We start from the raw sequence: 22,814 nt of genomic DNA, 5'->3' as shown, positions 1-22,814 counted from the left end.
TTTGAAGCTTTATCATTTCTGTGGAGGTGTTAGATACCAGGCAGAAAATGAGAATCTTAGCAACATATGTAGAAAAGTTAAAAATACTTATGTGTGGTTCTCCAATATTTATGAATGTAAAAGTCTTTTGTACAAATGCTGCCCACTTCCACTCTGTCCAGTGGAAGTTTAAATTTTGGTGTTTAGTCACTTGTCTTGATTACATAAGTCTGTATTTACTGTTAATTTGTAAATATTTTTGAATGCAGATTTCTCATCATATGGCCTTTTATAAAAACTTCAAGCAAAATATGCTGGGTTTATGGCTCTTAAGTGTACACTAAACTTCTAATTTTTTTTTTTTTAATTTTGAGATATTTTAGCAACAAAGACTCAAAATGTTCTTGATTTTGAAGTTTTTAGCAGTTTTTCATAGGTTTCAAAGTACTTCTGAACCACATATACTAAAGAAAAGCAGTGCTTTTGATGGCAGCCTCCTCTTTAACTACTTTAACAAATATGAGATCCTCAAAAGAACAAAAGATAGCATGGTAGGACAACCACTTCTGTAGCAACTTCAACCAACAAAACCCCCATCAAACCCAGAGCAGTTTTGGTGCTCTGCAGAGGTGTGGTAACACAGGAGTGGTGACATCCTAGGCTGTGAGCATGCCCAGCCAGCATCCCACAGAGCTTCATTTAGATGGCAGGGAGTGATGAGCTCCAGAACTGCAGCAAAGGGCTACACCGCTTCAACCTTGCCTAGGAACAAGCTGTGCAAGGCTTCCCTGTGCAGCTGCCATTGTCCCTCTATTACTGTGATTCATCTTCCAGGACCCAGCGTTGCAAAGTGCAATTGTGCAGTTTGATTGGCATTGGATCCTGGTTTCTAATTCATGGCATAGAATTGGCATGAAAATCATGTTCCACAGTTTCAGCAACAAGATTTTGTGCTGGTTGCAACTGCTGAGCACATCCCATGTGCATTTTTCTCCATGCAACAGAGTTTGGGGGTTTCTAAGCCTTATGCAATAACAAAGACTGATACTGAGATCACCTTTCACTATGTATCAGTGGAAGGTACCTGGAAAAGTATGATCTAGGTCAGATAGAACTTGGAAATGAGCCCAGAATGGTAACCTTCTGTTTTCTCACACAACAGAAAAATATCAGCCTGGGGATTTTCAGGTTGTGTTCCATGTTTAGGACTTGATCAGAGAAAAAGCCCTTTCTCAAGAGGAACTGGAGATTCTGTTGTCTGGACAGCAGAAGCAGCTGCTTCCAAATCAATACAGAAGGTGGGAAACCACTATGTCTACTCTTCATTAAGACCATAATGAAAGGATGCCTAATAAGGTTGGAGCAAGGCCTATTTAAGCTTTAAGAAGGTAGTAATAGCAGTGCATATAGAAACTGAAGGAAAGATAGGTGGTAAGTATACAACACCTTGTAGTTCCATAGGTCATGTCCTTTCATATCTGAGTGATGTGAAAGCCCAACTCCAGAGAGCTGACAAGGCAAAGTACAGTTGCATGGAACTGTGGTATTTTCAGGCCTTATATAAAAATAACATCATAAGGAACCTTCACAACATTGGTATGTATTACAGCATTATTTCTCAACAAATGGTGAGACTTGATACTGGAATTTGTGGAAAATAAATCTAAGCACCAATGCTCTTTATTTGAGATTTCCATTGCTTAAGCAGAAGTGTCAAGTCTGGAGTCAGATTATTGAGATTTGGTTTGTTATCAAAGTTATAAATACAGTTATAGCAGCATTTGTCTCCATTTATCATGGGGTTAGCACATGTTTGAGAAATAGAGTGCAGTTTGGAATTATTCCTATTATTTTCATGATCTCTTTCATCAAAGAGATCCCTTAGTGAAAAATTGTTTTAAGGTATAAATGTTGTTATGCTTCTCTTAAGAGCAAAGTTCAAAGCAGTAAAGGTGTAATCATCTACACCTCACATATGTAGTCTGAGGTACTACTAAATATGCAGAAAAGCTATTTGTCATTCAAAAACGCAAGCTGCTTTCCTTCTGGGTCATGCAGGAGCTAGTAACATTCCTGACTGAAGTCCACGTGGCAAACCTCCCATTAAATCTAATTGCACTGGGCTTTGTTTCTGTTTGCAGGAGTACAGACAGTCCATGTCACCAAAAACAGCAGCCACACTAAGCTGTACTTTCCTAGGTAAACAAAGCACCACAAAATGAAATAAAAACAAAGTAAGCAGCATAAAGCCACCCACCTAAGAGGTCCCTGTTTCCAAGAGCAGCCCAATTCATTAAACAGGCATGTGGACTTAGTCATTCTTTGCCTGATTAACTGCATTTGGTTTAATTGGGTTTTCTTTCTGTGGACGACTTCACAGTTTTGTTTTTCAAAGCTGTGCTTTCATGTTTTCCTTGTTCAGCAACTGGCATCTTTTTACCCCTCTACTGAATAGCTCACCTAGGGGAACAGCTTTTCTCTTACGTTTTCCCTCAGGCTGGAATGAACGTAAGGACATTATGAATGTGAGTTATTCACCACCTACAATAGCAAGTAATAGTTCTTGGAGTTATCTCTGAAATGACAACTCATACTCACTTGCAACTCGGAAATGAAAACATCCCAATTTTTTGCCTCATCGTTGGATGGAACCAGCCTTGCAGGATAGAGATTGCTTGTTCCCACCAGCTGACAATGAAATGAATACTCTGCAGGGGCAGAGATGCCAGAAACATTATATTTAGCAAACTTTTCTCCATCTTGTACAATCTCAACTGAATTTAAAGTGGACCATTTTCTAGCCGAGACGCCATAGAATTTGTTGGTCATTAAAAACCTAGGAACAAAACAGAGGACAAAAAGAAACAGTCAAAAAGTTAGAAGGAAAAAATTAATATACATTTGATAAAGTACCAGTAGCAGATAAAGGTTCACTACAGCTGGCTGCATACATCACAGCTGATGATGACATGGCCTCCCATGTCGTTAAGATTGTTCGCAGGTGAAGAGGTTCTGTGAATGTAGAGTTTCACCTCACAAGCACAGCTTTCTGTAGCTGTGGCAGGCAAGAAGCAAATGCAATTTCATTCTTCAAGGACCTCTGCCAGTGTTGTATTTTATCAGTTACCTACAGTTTATAATCAGTAGAGGAGAAGCTGAGAAAATGTCAGTAAGACTGCAGTGGCTCTGAATAAACATTTTATGGGATTTCTGGAAAATTGCTTTTATGATAGGTAGAGGCATGATAGCCATTCTAATTTATCTTTGCAGTTCTTTCTTGGCTCAAATGCCTAAATGGCAATTTCCTTTGCGAAGGCCTGAATTTGGCACAGAAGACAGAGCTTTCACTCACAGGTGGATCAGGGGGAATTGTCAGCTCTAGTTTCACAATTTGAAGTAGGCTAGGCCCAAAAAAGTATTTTCTTATTTTGAAATCTCTGGGTATGTGTGGTATTGCAGCAGTTTATAATCACAGAATTTATGTTACTACCAATGCAGTCTGAACAGCTCCCAACAGAAATAACTGAAATCGTCCAGACATCCAGAAGTACATTCTGATCCTTTACAGATCAGGACTATGTGCAAATCTTTAGCACTTTTTAAACAGTTACTTTCAGGCATTCAAGCTACTTCATAAGGAAATGATAAGCCTTTCTCCTTAGTGTATATTATTTAATACTTTAACCCTACTTGGTCTAAGCATGTGTATCTCTACATAGTTTACTGATTATTTCTTTTGATTATTGGTAACCACAAAAGATTTAGAAGAGAAATCGATTTAGCAATAGATAATATAATTGATAATAAATAAGACTTGCTACAAAATGAAATATTCTAATATTCTATCTGCAGTAACACTGTATGCTGACTTTAAAATTTGTAGTAATAAGTTAAATGCACTTATGATTGTTTTGAAAAAAAAGTATAGTCATCTTAAATGTGGCACAATATAGACTATTTCATGTTCTGCAGGATTTAGGTATATAGAGAGAATAATCTCTCTGTAGAATATTGCTTGTTTCTTCCAATTAGTTACTTTCAATATCTTGTCATCCACACAACATAGAATCTAACCCCAAATGATGGTTTTTTAAAAAAAAATTATTATTAATTGGTGGCTTTTGATTCATAGAAGTTCAGAAACCTCAAGAGTTTCAAAATGCTCAGAAGGAACTCTAGAATACAGCATCACTGAAGTGAGAAAAGGAAGGTTTTCTAAATAGTGTTTCTTATGTTTTAAGCCTGACCAGTTCTATCCATAAAATATTGAGCTGCAAGCACCAGTGGAAAAGAAAAAAAAATTGAATTCCATCCAGTCCATATTTATAAATATATATGGAAAATATTCTATTCTTATACAGTTACAAAATTAAAGCCTTGATATTATTGGTGGAAGAAGGGAACCTTTTCCTGATGTACAGTACAATCTGAACAGAATTTCCATCGCGTCCCAGAAGCAATATTATAAGCACTAGCTGAAAGGTAGTCATAAACTCAGAGAAGCTTACTTAAATGTTTATGACAACTGCAGAGGCTGGGTGTGGTCTGTACTTTAGCTGATTAGATGAGAAAAGTGAAAAAGAAGGAAATTCCTTGTAAACAGACCGTATTAGCAAAAAGTTTTATAAGGCCACGTATGTGAGTACAGTCTAAAATTACTTTGAAGGGAATGCTGTCTCTTCATATTGCACCAAAGACTAAAATGTTGTGTTACTTGCAGACTTGTAAGAATTAACATTCTAATTAGTTAACTTGTTGAGTACAGTTAACTTAGTAATAAAGGCTGTTATCCTTAGCATTTTTCCAAACAACTAACAGTGAATTGCCTCCAACAAGCACACACTAAACTGATAATGGATGTAACTATAGTTCTTTAAATTACAAGAGAAAAAGACATGCAGACAACAAAAATCTGTAGAATTACTTCATTTAGTTTAACATTTTCTCAAATGAGTAGATAACAAATAGGGCACATTATAGCAAATTAATTATACAGAGCAGAGAACAAAGGTTTTGTCTGCAGAACTGAAAGTACCTTGACTTCTTAAGGAAATGTTATGTTCGTGTTAAACATTAGAGACAATTATGTACATTAGAGACATTATGTACTTTATGTATGGTGGCACAAAAAATTCCTGGTCATGGGCCAGGCTCCCTTTGTGCCAGATAATTTTATGAACTCTGAATGCCACCACCACTGATCAAGTCTCATGTGGCTAATCATTACAAGCAGAGGCATTTCTGAAGTGGAAGATAGCTAGAATTAATGTTTCAAATGTTCAAAGAGGAACATAACTGTTAAGCAAAAGACTTTAAAACATGGTTTTTTGGGTCAGCTCTATCCTATTCTATACACTGAGCAACAACAGTAGTCAAGTATGTATCAATGTAAGTTTGGAATACTAATACTCAGTACTTCCATCCACTTTGACGCTTTTTCCCAGAGAAAATGACAAGTGCTTGAGCAGCTGGATCAGTTTAGGAGAGAGCTGAGATGATGCTTCTTCCAGCAAAGGACTACTGCCCACTGCTCCCACTCCTGCTGCAGCAGTAGCTTACTTTTCTAACACTATCACAACAACACTCTACAACCACTCCCTTACAGCTCCTCTCCCAGTGCAAGTGCAGGAGGATGAGTGAGACTCTTGCTGGAGAGAGGGAGGGGAGGTGGCAGCTGTGAGTGAGCACAGGATGAAGCAGCAGTCGCAGCTGTCAGTGAGAGGTGGGATGTGACCAGCTGCTCTGTACGTGGGCACACAATGGTGTTGAGAAGGGGGGCAGGCTCTGGATCCTGCTCGTGCTGCTGAAGTTAGAACCTCTCTTATTCATGAATAAACTGAGTTACTTGAACACAATCCTCTCTTGGAGTCACTTTCTGTCTTTAAGATACGTTATTCCACACTTAAGTAAAAGGCCTTTACAGAGTGCAGTCGTGGGTCTCAGCTCTGCTCCTTCCACCTCTTCGCCCTGCTTGTGTCCTGTTTGTTAAGGCAGACCATGATCTTACTAAGGTATAATCTTGAAATCTAATAAAAATGAACCAGAAGGGGAAAACAGAGGTTGTAACATATCTCTATGGATTTTAGAAGCTCTTGACAAGAGTCATGCTGAGATACGCAAGGTGAATAAAGTGTTAGCAAATCATGAAAAAAAATCAATGGCTTATTCTGGTTCTGTTCCATACATCTGATTATTTGCATTGTATAGCATGCAGTACTGTATTATGGTTGCTAACAGAAGCCTGAAATGACACCATTGTCCCAACAAGTGAAGATCCAACAGAAAACTACAAATAATGAGGTGAATCTTTAGAACTATTGTCAATTTATAAAGGTTCTGAGGTGCTTAGGGTTGATACCAGCCAACAGCCAAGCACACATTTAGCTGTTTGCTCACATTTAGCTGTTTGCTCATTCCCTATGTTCAACAGGACAGTGGGGAGAATAAAAAGAGCAAAAATGAGGAAACTTGTGGGTCAAGATAAGGACAGCTTAGTATGTTAAGGGAAGAGGGGAAAAAAGCAGTACAGAAGCAGTCAGTCTCTATTTCCCACACAGAGGCCAATGCATAGTGAAGGTCCAAGAAGTGGTTACCCTGGAAGTCACTCCCAACATTCTTCCTCTATTCTATTCTATTCTATTCTATTCTATTCTATTCTATTCTATTCTATTCTATTCTATTCTATTCTATTCTATTCTATTCTATTCTATACTTCTAAGCACCAGTGTCATAAATAAAAATTGATCAATTTAAGCATATTTGTGTTTGTTTGCCCTGAAGGTCTATTAAAAACCTGGGTCACACATGGCCCAAAGGAAGAAATCAAATTCTCCTGCAAAACACAGCCCGCCTATGCTACTCTTATTTGCTTGGCATGAAAATATCCAGGACCTTACCTGAGCTGTCTTTTCAAGTTCTCACCTATTGTGGAGCCTGAGTTTCTTATTCCAGCTTCAAGGGCTGTTTATGCATTTTGGTATTTAGCTATGTGTTCAAGTAGAAGTACAAGTCAAGAAAGACTTTGTAAATATTTCTGCCTCTACTACAACAGGCTCAAAGGATATAAATTTTTTCCTGAAAAAGAAAGAAAATATGAACCATTCACCTTTTGTACTGGCATTTTTGTTTGAATTATAGTTTGTCTGCAGAGTTGCTTGAAATTTCTCTCTCCTGATGCAACTCAGATTCATGACCACATCAAATTTTTCATCGAATAATTAATTAAAATTATAAGTTTTTAGCGAACAGATTACTAAACAGAAATATAAATAATGTTCACTAAATCTATGTGCACACTAACATCATATTTGATCTTTTGCCAGCTGCAGAAAACAAATCTAAGATAAATGTTTCAACTGCCAAAGGATTTTGTTTCTATAGTACTGTCTCAAGGTCTGCAATTTGCCATTATACAGTTAAGTGAAGCCTGTTGACTGCTAAAGAAAACAACACCTTTAAGATCTAGATATTAAATAGTTTTGAAGCACAGTGCCATGCTCCATAAGATGTTTTGTGATTTGTACTATTTCCTCAGAACCATAATTTTACTAGAAAGGATATTATGCTGAGGTTAGCCATATTTAGGACGAATGTAGGAAACAACCACATTCATTTATACAGAAAGAGGTTACAGCAGACCAGCTAAGACTTGTGCTAGGATATGCAAAAATGAAGAATGAGAATAAGAGCAGTGTTTTGGAGGGCCTCTCTCTATCAGAGTGGGATAGGAGCACTAAAGAGCAGACAGAAGAGTATCAGGGCAGCACCAGAGAATGGGATATTTTGGGACTTGTAGTAAAAGGAAAAATACAACTTGTTTAGAATCTCGGTTTGAGATCAGTATCTTTTGAATGGGATCAAAGGAAAATATTTTCTTAATTCCCCATGGTGTTTAGGGAAATACATGTCTCTGATAATTTACATTATTGATACCAAGGGATGTTTGACATCATCACCAAGAACAACTCCCAGGGATCCTATACACAGCTAACTTCAACAGTCAAAAAAATAAAAATACTATAATAACAGCAACCTTTTCTGTATATTCTATGTATAATATGTACAGTATATTCTCTTACAAAGCTCTAGCTGGTTAAGGGAGAAGGAAGATGCTAAATAACAAAGTATGTCTGGTTTTTTGCCACTTGTCATGATCTCTGATATTGACTACAAATGTCTATGCACTCTAAGCATCACTCCAAACACATCACTGACTCTCCTCAAGACAAGTTCTTCTGGGGCCCTTTTACCAAAACACAGAATATCTTTATGTCTCAGTGTAAATAATGATATTTATTCATTTGAGCACTCATCTGGACAGGCTGGATTGATGTTCCAGGGCCAATGATATGAAGTTCAACAATTCCAGGTCCTTCACTTAAGTCATAACAACCACAGGCTGGGAGCAGAGTGGCTGCAAAGATGCCGGGTGCAAAAAGGACTTTGGGGTGCTGGTGACAGCAGCTGAACGTGATCCTGCCTGTGCACAGGTGGCCAAGAAAGCCAATGCCATCCTGGCCTGTATCAGAAGTAGTGTGGCCAGCAGGACCAAAGCAGTGTTTGTCCCCCTGTACTCGGCACTGGTGAGGCTGCACCTCAAATCCTGTGTTCAGTTCTGGGCCCCTCACTACAACAAAGACATTGAGGTACCAGAGCATGTCCAGGGAAGGGCAACAAAGCTGTTGAAGGGGCCAGAGCACAAGTCCTGTGGCACAGGGAGTGCCTGAGGGAGCTGGAGTTGTTTAGCCTGGAGGTGAGGAAGCTCAGGGGGGACCTTATCACTCTCTACGACGTGACAAGAGGTTTTAGTGAGGTAATGGTTAGTTTCCTCTCCCAAGTAAGAAGACATCAAACAAGAGGAAATGGCCTCCAATTGCACCAGGGAGGTTTAGGTTGGATATTAGGAAAAATTTCTTCAGTTAAAGGGTTGTCTGGCCTTGGAAGAGATTCTCCGGGCAACTGGCTGAGTCTCCATCCTTGAAGATATTTAGAAGACTTCATGCTTAGGACATGGTTTAATAGGTGGACTTGGCAGCACTGGGTTAAAGATTGGATTCAATGATCACAGAGATATTTTTCAATTTAAACAATTCTATGATCTCCCTTTGATTTTTCTTCTTAGGTCTTCCAATTCCCTAGCTTTTCTTCCCTCTTGTCATGATAGGAGAAATATGGTCTTGTCACCATCCATGGGCAGTAAACACATTTTAAAATTTTTTTGCACCCCTCATTAACTAGAAGTGCACTTGCAAGCCACATTAGGATTCAGTACAGCCCTGGCCATGCAGGTAGATTAAACTCCTCCAAGTTTTTACAGATCACAGAGTAGATTTACCAGAGAAGACTGTGGATTGATACCATTAGTAAAACAGGAAGCTGCATGTACCAGTACCTTACAGTGTGGCTGTACCTTACAGTGAGTGACTACAATATGTTTTCAGAACTTTACCTGAGAATATTAACATATTTCTGGTATAAAGCCTGCAGTATAAAGACTGCACTGTTGTTTTCCTATTGCACTATTGGCTTCTCAGAAGAGAAAGCAAGAAATAAATTAAAAAATATTTTCATTTAACTTCTCCGTTTTTTTTTTTTGCTCTTAATTTACTAACAGTTATTGTAAACCACAAAAGATCTATTTAAAATAAATCATAAGTTACCTTATCTCTAGGCTGCTGATTCCATTCACTGGTTTTGTGTATTTTAATGACAGTCTAAGAATAAGAAACAGATTTTTCATGTTAGAGTAGTCAGCATTAATTAGATCATTGTGACATTTCAGCTTGAGGGATATATTGTAAATCGGTAGGCAATTACAAAAGTCATATAGCAAAGGTTCAGTACATAGTAAAATATGACTAAATATTTCTAGGGTTTTATTTACCCAAGAGCGGGTGATTCAAAGTAAAGGAAAACAGAGATCATGTTTCATTAATGTGCTCCTAGCTGAGTTACTACCTTGTAACTAGCAATACTCCCTTTCAAGGGAATGAAATTATGATCTCATTAATGCCATTAATGGAGATTTTTGTGATTGTGAGATCAGGCACAGGGAAACCTGTTTGGACCAAATACAAACAAACAAGGAAGTAGGGAATATAAGAAGAAAAAAAATGGTGACAATAAGAAGCCTCATCTGAACAGTTTTTGTGGTCTTGAATTAACTTTTTTCTTCTAAGAATCCATTTTTTAAAAAAATTCTGGATGCTTTAGAAGAAGAAAATTGAAATAGCACTAATTTTACATTGTAATATTTCTGAAAGTTTTCAGAATTACATGTATTATGGTATGAAATTTCTTATGCTACTCACGTTGTGTTGCTGTCTGAGCACTCAGAGGCAGAAATATCCACATTCTGTGTTAAAAATGTTGCATTTGTCAAATCCATTAAAACGGAACCATTGGCTTTGAGGCTGAAATTACTAGCATAAAAAAGGATGCATGTATTATTTCCAGTGGTCACATTCAGAGGAGGATATGATAAACTGTCTTTTTCTTCAGCAGCCATTAACTGTCGTCTTAAACCTGCCACCACATCAGTTCTTCTAGAAATCTGGAATTACAATACATTAACAATTCATCCCTTTGTAAGAGTAATTTCAGTTGTAAACAGACCTTCATCATTCTGTACCATAAGCACCTGTTCTTCTGAAATCCTCAATCAACCTCAGTATTTGTTACTGTTACTATTGAACGAGGCAATGTTAACCAAGGCTCCCATGGCTGGGTGTCAACATGTATATGAATGTAAATGAACGTAAAACAATGTGAATAGTGTTGCCTTAAGATAGTAGTATTCATTTGTGCTAACGGGTAGAAGAATTTTATTTTTTTTTCCTTAAAGAATGTACTGAAAGAAATTAGCTTTTTTTTTTTTTCTGCAATAAAACCAAAGAAAGAAAATTTCAACTTGCTAGTTCAGTGACACTCTCCCTTTAAGTAACAGTAACAGTTTTTGCAGTCTTCGTTTTAACAAGCATGAGAGCAGCCTACTTAACTAAAGCAAGTTTAATTTTAGACTCTTCTGATGGCTTCTGGAAAAAGAAGACCTTTGTTCATTTGGCTGATGTGGTGAACTCCTACAAGAGACAAATCTGCTTTTAGGGTATTTCCAGGAATTCCATTTAGTAGGTAATGCTTTTAGAAAAATATGCCCAGGGCATTCTTGGTAAAGCAGATTCACAGATATCAACAGTTAAAGCAACCTTACTTTATCACACAACAAATTTATCCTGTTCTTATCTTATTCCTCACTTCTTACTCTATTCATATCTGGGATATTCCACCTATTTTTGAGTCCCATGTCAACTTTACAGGCTACAAGTGGCCTCTACCCTTGTATAACGCTAGTAATATAAAGGGACAAGAAATGAAAGGCATTACGAGGGTTACAAGGGTTACCAGAATTGTAATTAAGTGGAGCTATTGCCTAGAACTACTTTTCATGGGTTTAAAGACAGTCAAAGACCATTTTTCAGTCTGAAATAGAGACTATGATATCGCTTTATAAACTGCCTGTGGAGAGGAGCCCCAGAAGATTCTGTCACCTTAACAGCTGCTCTGTAAACACTATTGGACATCTGTTATTTACACCTTGTCTTTGCAGGTACCTCATTCTATCAGTTAAGCAGAATGGGCTGCATTAAAACCCTTTGACTAAATGATCCAGCAAAGAATGCAATCTTCCCCTCCCAAACATGCCTACTTTATGAATTTCTTTTTAATTCAGAGTTGTGCCTTTTCAAATACATCAGAACAAGCATTATTTCAAATGAATACCATTTTCTTTAAAAGAAGAGGGTACAACAAAAGGAAATATTCAACTTTTGATATAAAACTTTAAATCTTTCCTTAGACTTTCCTGAAATGTAATCATTTTATTTCAAACTGAGAAGAAAAGCTGAAGTCTAAATTATATCCTGTCTGACTATTGACTTCACTATGTGGGCCCCATGTATCATCTAAAGAGGGCTTTAAAAACCACCTGCTAAGAGCTGCAAACAATGCTACATTGGATATTGTGACTGGGATAACTTGGGGGATTAAGTCAAAGTACCTTAAAATAAAAATAAAGCTATTAAAGTATAGTCATAAGACTACAGTTTTATTTCTACTGCTCTCGGAGCAGTACTTTGCCATGAGGCTCTTACAGATTCCCTTGTCTCTCTCAGAAAGCATATAAAACAAAAGACAGTAAGCCTGGAAAGAAGGGCTTTCAGAGACAAAGAAATCCACTAGTTTGGTAGGAATAGGCAGTTCCATCAGGTCAGTGCACAGCTCCAAGGTTGGTGTCAGTGGAAAAATTTTGCGTTTGTTGACCATGGGATAATCTACTCAGCATGAGGTCCGCTGACACCTGATGGAATGAACCTGTCTCAGAGGAGAACAGCTCTAGCCCAGGAGCTAGTGGAGCTTGATGACAAAGCTTTAAATGAGCTTGGAAAGGGGAAAGGAACAAAACAAGGCTGTCCAGTGATGAGCAATGAGATGGTGTGCCAAAATGTTGGGGAAATGAGCATTAATGGGATCCCTCAATCTCCTTCCAACTCAGCATATTCTGAGATTCTATGAATTAAGCATGCTTGAAATCAGAGAGAGATTTTTAAAAATTTAGTCTTCAGGCTGGAAGGAGGATCTCTGAAACATCCTGGCCTAGGACCCACTGGAGATCTGAGGACAGCAGTTGCTCCTTGCAGGTTACTGCAGTGGAAAGCTGAGAGCTTCCCCACTATGTCCCTGTTTCTCTGTTTAAGGATTTTTTTCTTTTTCTTTTGTTGCTGCACAAACATGAGTTTACCAAATCAAAATCATTCTCTGATGTCATATATTTCATGCTAAGCTATAAATTACAAGACACTTCCTTGACAAATGTATTATATTTACATTGAATTACTGCAAATAAAATTAGATAATTTAGGAACAATACATTGTGCAAACGTTGTCAATCATTAAACCTTAATTCTGTCGTTCAGTACGCCCTTCTCCTTCACCTAATCTGAACTGAGGGTTGTGTGAATCACTGTCTTACTCTCTGAATTTATCAATGGCATTTTTGTTCTCAGTCATGCTGTGAACAACAGCAAGACCTGATTAAATAACATACAGAAAAGAAAGGGTGCCACTTATATTTTCCTAGACCGCAATGGAATGTTGTAATTACTAACTGAACCTGCAATAGAGGTAGACTGAACAAACTTCTTCCCTTTGATCTGTTTTTGAAGCCTCCTAATTTAGAATCATTTCTCTTGGAAATGAGAAAGGAAGCAGATCTGGCAACATTTTGATACACAACATACAAATCTTTTTCAAAGCAAACAGACCTTATATCCAAAATTACTCATTTTGTTGTTGCCACAATTTTGTTGGCTCTTCCAACACAGAGTGGCTAGAGAAAAAAAAAAAAAAAAAAAAAAAGGTTTGTGGCCATTTTATTTGAAATTTGAAATTACATTTGAAATTACATTTGAAAATAAAATATAAATCAAATAGTTGTAAACACATATGAGAACCATACAAAATACTGTGAAAATGAAACTTGTATTTGTTGAAATGATGAATGATAATGAACAACAGAAACAGACTACATTTTACACTGGTTACAACATGAGATTTTTGAATATCAGTTCAATACATGATTGTATCTTCTGCTTCAATCTTTTGTTTCTTGACTTCTTATTGCTGTGTTAAGGTGTGCACATCAAGAATAAGAAAACTCTCCTGGTGGTGCTTGCTACTCCTTTTTATTTCTAACAGCAGAGATTTATGACCACATCCTCTCTGTGGGATTGCCGCTCTTATTGAAAAGGTATTTCTGTACTTTCAAGGAGGGAGGTGAGTAGGCAGAAGGGTCCATTTCCTTTCTCTTTTTAGGCTGTATCTTAGTTTAGTCCATACATCCATACTACTTTGTGCACTACAATGTGTTCTCTGTATATACCTGACTTGGATGGCAAATGGCAGTTTTTCCAATTTTAGTCATAACCTGATTAAGCCAGTTGTTAGTATGGCAAAACTACATAAGAATCCTAGCTTCTACTAAAAAAAAAAAAAAAAAAGTGCAGTATCAGAGCCAGATATTGCTTATTAGCATCACACAGCGTAGCAAAAATGAAGAAAATAACCTGCAAATATTTAGGGAATGCATGTAGAGACAAGTTCAAATCACATTGCAAAAATGAGGACAAAGAACCTTTTTGGATCACATATGATGGCCAAAATCATGAAGTGCAAGGTCCAAGGAAGGGAGGGCAGGCACTGCAACCGCTACAATAACACTGCAAAGACAAATACCTTTTATCTGAACTGGATTTTGGGTTTGGTAGATAGAACTGCATCTACATATCATGTACCAACCGTAATTCTTTTCACAGGATTCAGAAAGAACTGTATGCTTGCATTTTCTCAATTTGCTTTAACAGGCACCATCAAAACTTTTTTTTTTTTTTTTTTTTTTTTTTTGGCAAGACATCCTTTTAAAAAAATGACACTAGAAGGCTGCCATGTGCCCAGTGCAGGGGTTCTGCAGAATGGCAGACCATGCTTCTTTCTGGGATTTGGCCGTGGCATATCAGAAACCACTCAGCATTCACATCCCAGCCAAGTATCAGTATATTTCAAATGCCTTTTCTGAAATTATAATTTCATATTCCTTCCCACACAAACAGATCAGTTTTCCTCCATGTTTTCTATCTGATGTGGCATCACCGTCTCACTATGGATAGCAGCACCACCATCCGTGCTAATACATCTATTTTCCTGAAGGATAGTGTAACACGAATCTGTGATGCAGGCAATATCACTGCTAAAGGTCAACAATTTGAAAGGTAAGCATTAGAATTTGGTATCACTGTAAAAATGTTCTTTGTGGTGTCAAGTTTACAAAAATCACACATGCAGCAAACAGAAATATATTTGATTGGACTTATTTCATTTGCCTGTCAGTGGAAGACTGTAACATAACAGTGTTTTAAGCTGTCAAAATCTAGAACATTAAGCAGAGTTACCAATTATCTCTACTTTTGAAAGTTTTAACTGTCTACGTTTTTATGATTTCTAATGCTTTGGGATTTTGTTTTTTAATTCCTCTCTAGGGTGACTTATGGCTGCCTCAGACCTGGAAGTGTTTAAGGCCAGGTTGGATGGGGCTTAGAGCAACTTGGTCTACTGGAAGGTGTCTCTGCTCATGGCATAGGGATTGAAACTGGATGATCTTTAGTGTCCCTTCCAACCCTGTTTTACATATCTGTACAGCAACCGTAAGCCTAAACAAGACATCAGAACAAATTTCAATAGCATATTTATATTTTTCCCAGAAGAATCCTTGAGCTCTATTTCCCATCTTTATTATTACTGCGAGGAAGCAGGCAAAAAAGAAATGGGCATTCACTTATTAACAATGATTACTATCATTTTTAGTGCCCCGCACTATATGACTAACCTTACTGTCTCACTTTAGTACCTGATGGCTTCCCTGTTGAACCATGCACACTTCTACCAGCAAGCCAAATGGCCTGGCAACTGCGACACTCAGCTTGTACCCGGTGTTCCACATCACTCAAGGTTTTTCACCAAAACAAGGCTGGGACACAAATGTTAAAGTCAAAATGCATGTCTTACAGTAAGAGATAATGATCTCACTGTAAAACATAATGTTCTCTTTTATCGTGGATAGAACTGCTGTGACTTGTGGAGATTACTCAAGTCATGAGCAAGCATTTCAAGATCTTCTGCCAGAAGAGGCAATAAAACCACAGTATTCACTATGTTGCTCAGTTCAGTGACCTTGCATAAACATGATCTGCAGTATCAGCTCACATATACATAGCTAGATGTTCTTCTTCACTGGCCTGTCCTTTAGCAGCAGTGGGATGGATAAAAGGTCTCTTGACTGTCATTTACAGAGATTGGAACTACTCTGTGCCACCAACACTGTGCAGCAACAAGGGAGTTAGCAGGGACCATGCAAGCAACAGAACCCAGAGATTTAAAATAAGACAATGTATGGCACATACAACATCTGTAAATACAGTCCCCATTTTCTGAAGCAATGTGTATTTCCTGGGTTTTTTTTTTTTTGCTACAACTTTCAATGGAATTATATACTGAACTATTTCATCTCACCTAAGAAAGAATGGAAATTTAACTATAAAAATATCCTGATTTTAGAAAGTAAACCAGAATATGTATAAACTGGAATAGCAGCTGGAAGGAGCTACTACACTTAATTCGCCACCTTAAATTTCAGTTAGGACAAATAACCCAAATGTAATTATTTCAATGAAAACAAAGTATCAGTCACCTTCAACAGCGTTAGAACTTCCTTACACCTTTATAGTAGATCAGATTTTGCAAGCAATATATGAAAGAGAGAAAAAAATATATTAAGAACTTGCCTTGTAAAACAAAGTTAATCCTGAAAGGAATCTACCAGATGTATAATTCAAAAAATATTTGCTGATGCCAATGTCCCCAGGTGGAGCATTCAATTTTGGGCCCTGTTTCAGGCAATTCTTCGATAGGGATTAAAGAAACTACAGATTTTGCATAAATTTTAGGCTGCTAGGGGAATACCCACTTCCAACTGGTTGTTTTCCCCCCTTTCTTGCGTCCATATGTAAAATTCAGGTTGCTATGGGAGATGTGAAAAAGAATGGAGTGTCTGCTGCAATAAAATGGAACAGATATACTGTGAGAGTTGGACAGAGGTTACACAGGGGTCTGGTGGGTTACCTAATTGAAAAATGCAGACAGGAGCCAAAGTGTGTTACTCATAGTGCTGGGAGAGTTGCCAGCACTCTTTGTCCCAGATGTAGGCTAGTCACAGGGAAATTAAAAATCTGAAAACCCTTAAAATTTTCCCTTTCTCTTCTTAATATTTGTATCCTGCAGGACTTTGGAGGACTAATCTGCAAAACTAGCCAAAAAATCTAGCAAATTGTACCTTTTGATAGGGAAGTTAAAACAAGTATTTTTTCACAAAAAATCTATAAAAAGGTTTTTAACTTCTACTCTGTTTTCTTGCACTTAATATCCATATAATTTTTCTGACAGTAGGGTATGCAAGCTAAAAGGCGCTTATATATATAAATAAAATCCACATCAGAAAGTCTAGACAAAGCTAATCTTGGAAATAGCATCCATGGGTTTTTTTAAGATTTCCATGCTTTAGTTTTTCTTGACAAAACTTTCTTAATCTTCCAAGTTTTTCTCAAAATGGATGTTTCCACCAAAACCTAGTTAAATCTTCCGGTTAACACACCTCAGCCAATGTCATCAAACACAATTCCATAATTTCCTTTATATCCTATCTCTCTCTAAACTAAAATGAGACCAAAGCATGCAACTTTTCCTGGTAGCTAGGTGGAAATATCTCCTCTGTGTCTGCTAGTTACAGATCCTTGTCAGGATGCTTTGATATAAAACTTTGGAAAATTGAAATTTATAAGGTGAGAAATTAGAATTTCTTACTAGAAAACAAACACCAACTTCCTTCCAGCATTCTTGTGGGATTACTTTAGCAGCTTGATGCCTACTGCTGTTCTTTCACCATATCCAAGCATCAATGCCAGGCAATGGCAAGCCTGGCTGGGGATTTGGTTCAGCCACAGTCAGTTACTTCTGCGGGAATTTCAGATCCTGAGAACTGAGCATCAGGAGGAAGAATATTTTTAGGGTCAGAAGGAAATCATGTATTGGAGAGAAGGAAGCAGTTTTTACCAGCGAGAAGGCACAGCAGAATCCAACATTCACCTTCCAATAGTCCTGCTCAACATAAGGCAAGAAACCCTCCCAGTTCAGCTGCAGAATTTTGCAAGTGATTTGGCTGAAAACCCCAGAAGAAGAGATATCTATCTGTTAAAATATCTGAGGTTTAACTTTCATACTGTAGTGCACTAAAAAGTAGAATGTACTTCTTCTGATTAATTTATTCCTTTTATTCTGATATCAATCATCATTCTGATATCAATCTAGGAAATCACTCAATTACTAAATCAAAAATCAAATCACAGAATAATAGTTGCTGTGCTTCAATGAAATTGTAAACATTGAGGTTTTCATAAAACAGAAAAGACAGAACAAGAAAAAATATATAGTGTAATATCAAATTTTATGTCAGGCATCACTTTATGTACAGCTTTCAAAGTAATGCCTTCATCAAAAAATTAAAAAATATGTCTATGGCATTTTGTCAGGAAAAGGATTAGTTTCTTGCCTTTTATGTGGTCTACCAGTGACACTAAGGACATGTGTAATACAGCAACTCAATAACAGAGATTGCCATGCGGGGCTGGAGTGAGTTGGTCAGCCTGCAAGGGTCAGAGCAGTGCTGCCTTATGGGTGGGATCCCAGAAGAGACAGTAACTTGTCAGCCTCAAATTTGCAGGGCAGTTTGCCTCTTCTCTTCCAGCATCCCCAGCTAACAGTCGAGGGGGGCACTGGCAAGTCCCAGAGCTCTCCCACTACTGCCTCTAGCCCTGCTGTACCTTTAATGCTGCTAGCACAGGTGACTGTACAGGGGTCTGACCATACAGGACTATCTCCTCCTTCTTTAATCAGTCGATTTTCTAATTAGACAGCTTTCTAAAAGGAAATGTACTACTTGACTGAAATCCATTTCAATTTAAAGTTGTCATCTAGCAGGAATGGGTAATACAGTCCTCAGAAAGAAATAAGCTCTGTGTTTCAATATCAAAACATTGCATTAACATTCTGGTAAACTTTTATTAACACCCTGGCTACTTCCTAGCTTTGTATGCTTAGCACTGTAATGTACTAACTTTAGAGACTTGCATGCAATTCCAGGTTTACAGATTATTATGGAAAAGCCTTTAGGATTTAATAAAAGTAACATTTAGAGAGAACATTTCAATATCCACGCCTAAAGAAAAGGTATATACCTCTGCTAAAATCATAAATATGTTTGAAAATCCGTTAAAAAATTATCATACTTTATCCTAACTTTAGAGCCATGCATGCTGCACTTTGGAGTTTAAATGGCTGCATAGTTTGACAGCTGGACTCAATGATCTTAGAGGTCTTTTCCAACCTTCATGATTCAATGATTTTGTATACACAATGACTATGTATGAATAATAATGTCCCATCTTTACTTTTTCAAATGGCAGGAAATCATTAGTTGATGGCTTTGAACAGTCTAATACTTCAGGGAATTACATTCAGGGCAAGAGTTAAAAATTAGAGAAAAAACACAGCTGCTACATGCATAAATAGAGGATATCTAGAACAGCACAACAAAATTTCTCCCTACCACAAAACAGTGAAGTTCCAAAATGAAAACTTTCTGTGGCACTACATAAAGAAAATAATTTTTTTCAGAAATTTTTTATAAAATGAAAAAAAAGATAGAATATGAAATTTAATTTGAAACTAAAATGAAATAATCCAGGTTTTTTCTAACTAGTCCTAACTGTATTACAGACTGGATGCACTAAAATTTAGGACTTTGTTATTCTGCCATCAGATCTCACACTTCCCAGGATATGTAATCTGCATTCCACTGATTATGAGCAAATTTTTATGTCCTGTGTTAGTAACGTGTGTCTTTGTTCTTCTAACAGATATTTCTCTAGCACAGACAACAGAGGCTGCAGCACAAAACAAATAATACAGGATACAATGGGTTTTTTTCAGTGCACAGGGCATCCCTGTGATTGCACAAGCTTGTTCTTTTACAAGCTTTCACTTAATTTCCTATGGAGGGAAGGAAGACAAGAAGTACTGCAGGTAGATATTTAGGATAAGGCTTGCCCTGACCACATGCAGAGGCCACCCAACCATATAGCCACACATGTCTCCTGGATTTTCAGCCCCAGGTATCCCATGGAGGGATTCACATATATGGTCATCCTCTGGGTAGATGTAATCATTTCCCACTTCTAACCCTGTGCTTCCCTAAAATGGGACTGTATATCTCCCTGTGATAAAGATCATGACAAGGCTTTGGTGTCAGGAGAAGGCACTGAAGACACAAGTCTCTGTGCTCACCAGTACCAATGAACAGGGAAAGGATTCACAGCTCCCAAAGGCAATTTGCAGATGCTAATCACAAGGATCTTGAGAATCCAGTCCATTTCACTGTACTGGAAGTAGGGAAGACTGCACCACGCTTGAGCTGCCATCTACCCGATTTTTGCCTGACACAGTCACGTGTCCTTACGGATTTCCTGGTTGCCAGCAGAACAATAATTTACCTGCAGCAGGCTTTTTTTAATGATGTGGCAGTTATTTTCATTTTCAGAGGTGGCAGCTCTACAACAGCTTAAGAGGTGAGCACAAGGGGGAAAGTCCTTGAGGTTCTTACAGTGGAGCTTTCCTTATTCTGTTGGCTGCCTCTTCCGGCTCCTGGTCTCTAGTTAAATAAGTTACTTATTACTTTTCACACTCCTGTCCCAGAGAAATGCTATGTCAATATACCAAGCTTCCACTGCCAAGACATGAGACCAGCTAAACTGTGTGAGGGCAAAGGTCCACCTAGCTCACAGCCAGAGCTCCTGGTAGTAACTGGCAAATGAAATAAGGATAGGGTAAATACAAACAATACTTGTCCTAGGATGCACTCTTTGATTTTCTGTAATCTTAGGGTTAGAAACCTTCAAGGCTAAAGGTTGCATTCAAATCAACATATGTAATAGGACCTCCTTTCCACCCATCTTTCCTATCTTTCTTTCATTATTTTATGTAATCAGTGAAATCTGTGTGCTTTTCTCATCCAAAATAGTTCACTTTTTTTCTTTAAAGGATTTTCCTGCCCCTGAATTCCTGTGTTATGGTCTGAGTGGTGACTGTCATGAATATTTTCCAGAGAAAACAAGTAATATTTCCGGTTCAGCTTCTCCATGTAGCTTCACGGTTTTATTCATTATTTCCTTCTTGAATTTCCCTCACTTTTCCTAGCTGCAATATTTTAATCTTGTAATTTTACTGTGTCTTTTGGAGATGGGGTGACCAGAACCATATGCACTATTCCACTGGCAGGTTTGTATTCAGTAAGGGCCTAGTGAACGGACACTTTCTGCTTTGCCCTCCTCCTTTCCAAATGGTGGGTAACACTGCTTGCTATTCATCCTACTGCTGACTGCTGGGATGTTCCAAGAGATCTACCCACGTTTGTACTGCAATTCCTCTTCTGAGAAATAGCAGGCACTCACTACAGTGTAATATGCATATTTGTTTTCCCTGTGTATTACTTTTCTTCAGACTGGATTGTATCTGTCTTTTTATCACTCAGTAATGCAGTGCTGTGAGTGGTTTCTGCAACCTGTCAGTACATCAGCAAACTTTGGCGTCTTTGGATTTCAGCCCCATTTCCATACTAATGACTGCTGAACAGCACAGGCATCAACATCAATCCCCACAGAGTTCCACTGGCAAATACTCCCACTGTGAACATGAATCCTTTCTTTTTATCCTTTGTTTCCTGTCTTTAAAGATTTTACTTCTGTTACCAAATAATTCTACTTTTTTACCCTTTTTACCTTAGCAACACAGTCACTTTTACTTGCACATCCTATGCCTCTTAGAGAACACTGAAACCACATTGTATTTTATTCAGAGACCCACATATTTATGACTACAGTTTCAACTGTTTTTGTCAGTATGGATGGTAGGTTTCCTGGAAGTATTTCTCCAGACATATGGAGCCTCTTTTCAAGCCCCATGTCACACTCAAAACATCCTGTTCTCTGCAATGAACACTAAACTAGTTTTTTAATTTTCATATATATTATAAAAATTGTAATTCAAAATTGTAAATTAGAAATCATGATGACAGTTTGGCAGTTTCTTATTTTAGTTCAAACTTAGGTGAATAATATACGACCTTGTGATATGACACAATTAATTTTATTGATTTATTCTGAAATCTTTTCTGTTACTAACGGAGTAGCAGCAAAATGTTTCGTGGCTCAATGACTATTGAAAAAGTGCTTGAAGTGAGAACTTCTTTATGTTCTACCACAGCAATGATCAACACACAGGCCATTTGGCTTTGCATTGTCACTTATTTTTCTGCATTCCTCTTTTTTATTAGATCCAGTACTCTCTGAACTAAATTTGCAAGATGATACTGAACTAAATTTGCAAGAATTGATATTCCTTTTAATTTTCTGTATCATACAGGACTGTGCTTTTTGAAGCTTGACTATTACTTTTAATAGCCTCACCTCTTTCACTATGCAATTAGTGACACATTTTGGGATGTTTCCATGTGGGGAGGAGAGTGAGGGGGAAAATGCTTTTTTGACATATAATATGACCTTTTAATATGTTGTGTTGAAGCAGTTTGTATTCCAGATATAAGCCATGTCAGTCAACATAATTAGTGGAGATAATTGGGTAACTTATCAAATCACAGATAGATCGATTATTTTAGTCCTTATGTTAAAGACACACCACTAGGATATTGTGTTCAGCTTCAGTCTTCAAAGACTGTTCTTATAATAGGCCTCCAGGATTCTCAGAATATTTATCTTTGTCTCCTGGAATCCAAAATTCCTTTAAGACACAACATCAGCCCTTTACAGCTCCGTTCTGTCACTCCAATGATTTTTTTACCTAACAATTTTCCTCCCAGAAAGTGTTTAGTATGTCAACCAACATGTCATAAAAATGCTTGTTTACAGTTACACATTCCATTTAATCGATCCTATTTTACCCTTATACTTTAATTTCATTCTGCTTTATTATGTTTATGACTTCTGCTTATATATGACTGCATCTTTTAGAATATTCATTGCAATTTATATCCCTGCATTTTACCAATTTCTGGTAAATCTAAGACACAATTCATCCTTACCTGTGTCCTCCTCCGCCCCAGT

General features: G+C 37.5%; 1 protein-coding gene across 1 annotated transcript in view; it reads right to left on the bottom strand.

Moving 5' to 3' along the window:
- Window positions 1–22,814, bottom strand: part of ATP6AP1 (ATPase H+ transporting accessory protein 1) — a 50,783-nt gene that overhangs the window by 2,930 nt on the left and 25,039 nt on the right. Inside the window, exons 7-9 of the mRNA XM_040062141.2 lie at window positions 10,290–10,531; window positions 9,639–9,692; window positions 2,578–2,815 (exon numbers count right to left, since the gene is read on the bottom strand). Coding sequence (XP_039918075.1) covers window positions 2,578–2,815; window positions 9,639–9,692; window positions 10,290–10,531 — 534 coding nt within the window. The remainder of the gene's footprint in view (window positions 1–2,577; window positions 2,816–9,638; window positions 9,693–10,289; window positions 10,532–22,814) is intronic.

Source organism: Hirundo rustica, chromosome 4 (assembly GCF_015227805.2).
Source record: "Hirundo rustica isolate bHirRus1 chromosome 4, bHirRus1.pri.v3, whole genome shotgun sequence".
Lineage (NCBI taxonomy): Eukaryota > Metazoa > Chordata > Aves > Passeriformes > Hirundinidae > Hirundo > Hirundo rustica.
The sequence above is the reverse complement of the archived record's forward strand: the minus strand, read 5'-3'. Positions and strand labels throughout refer to the sequence as shown.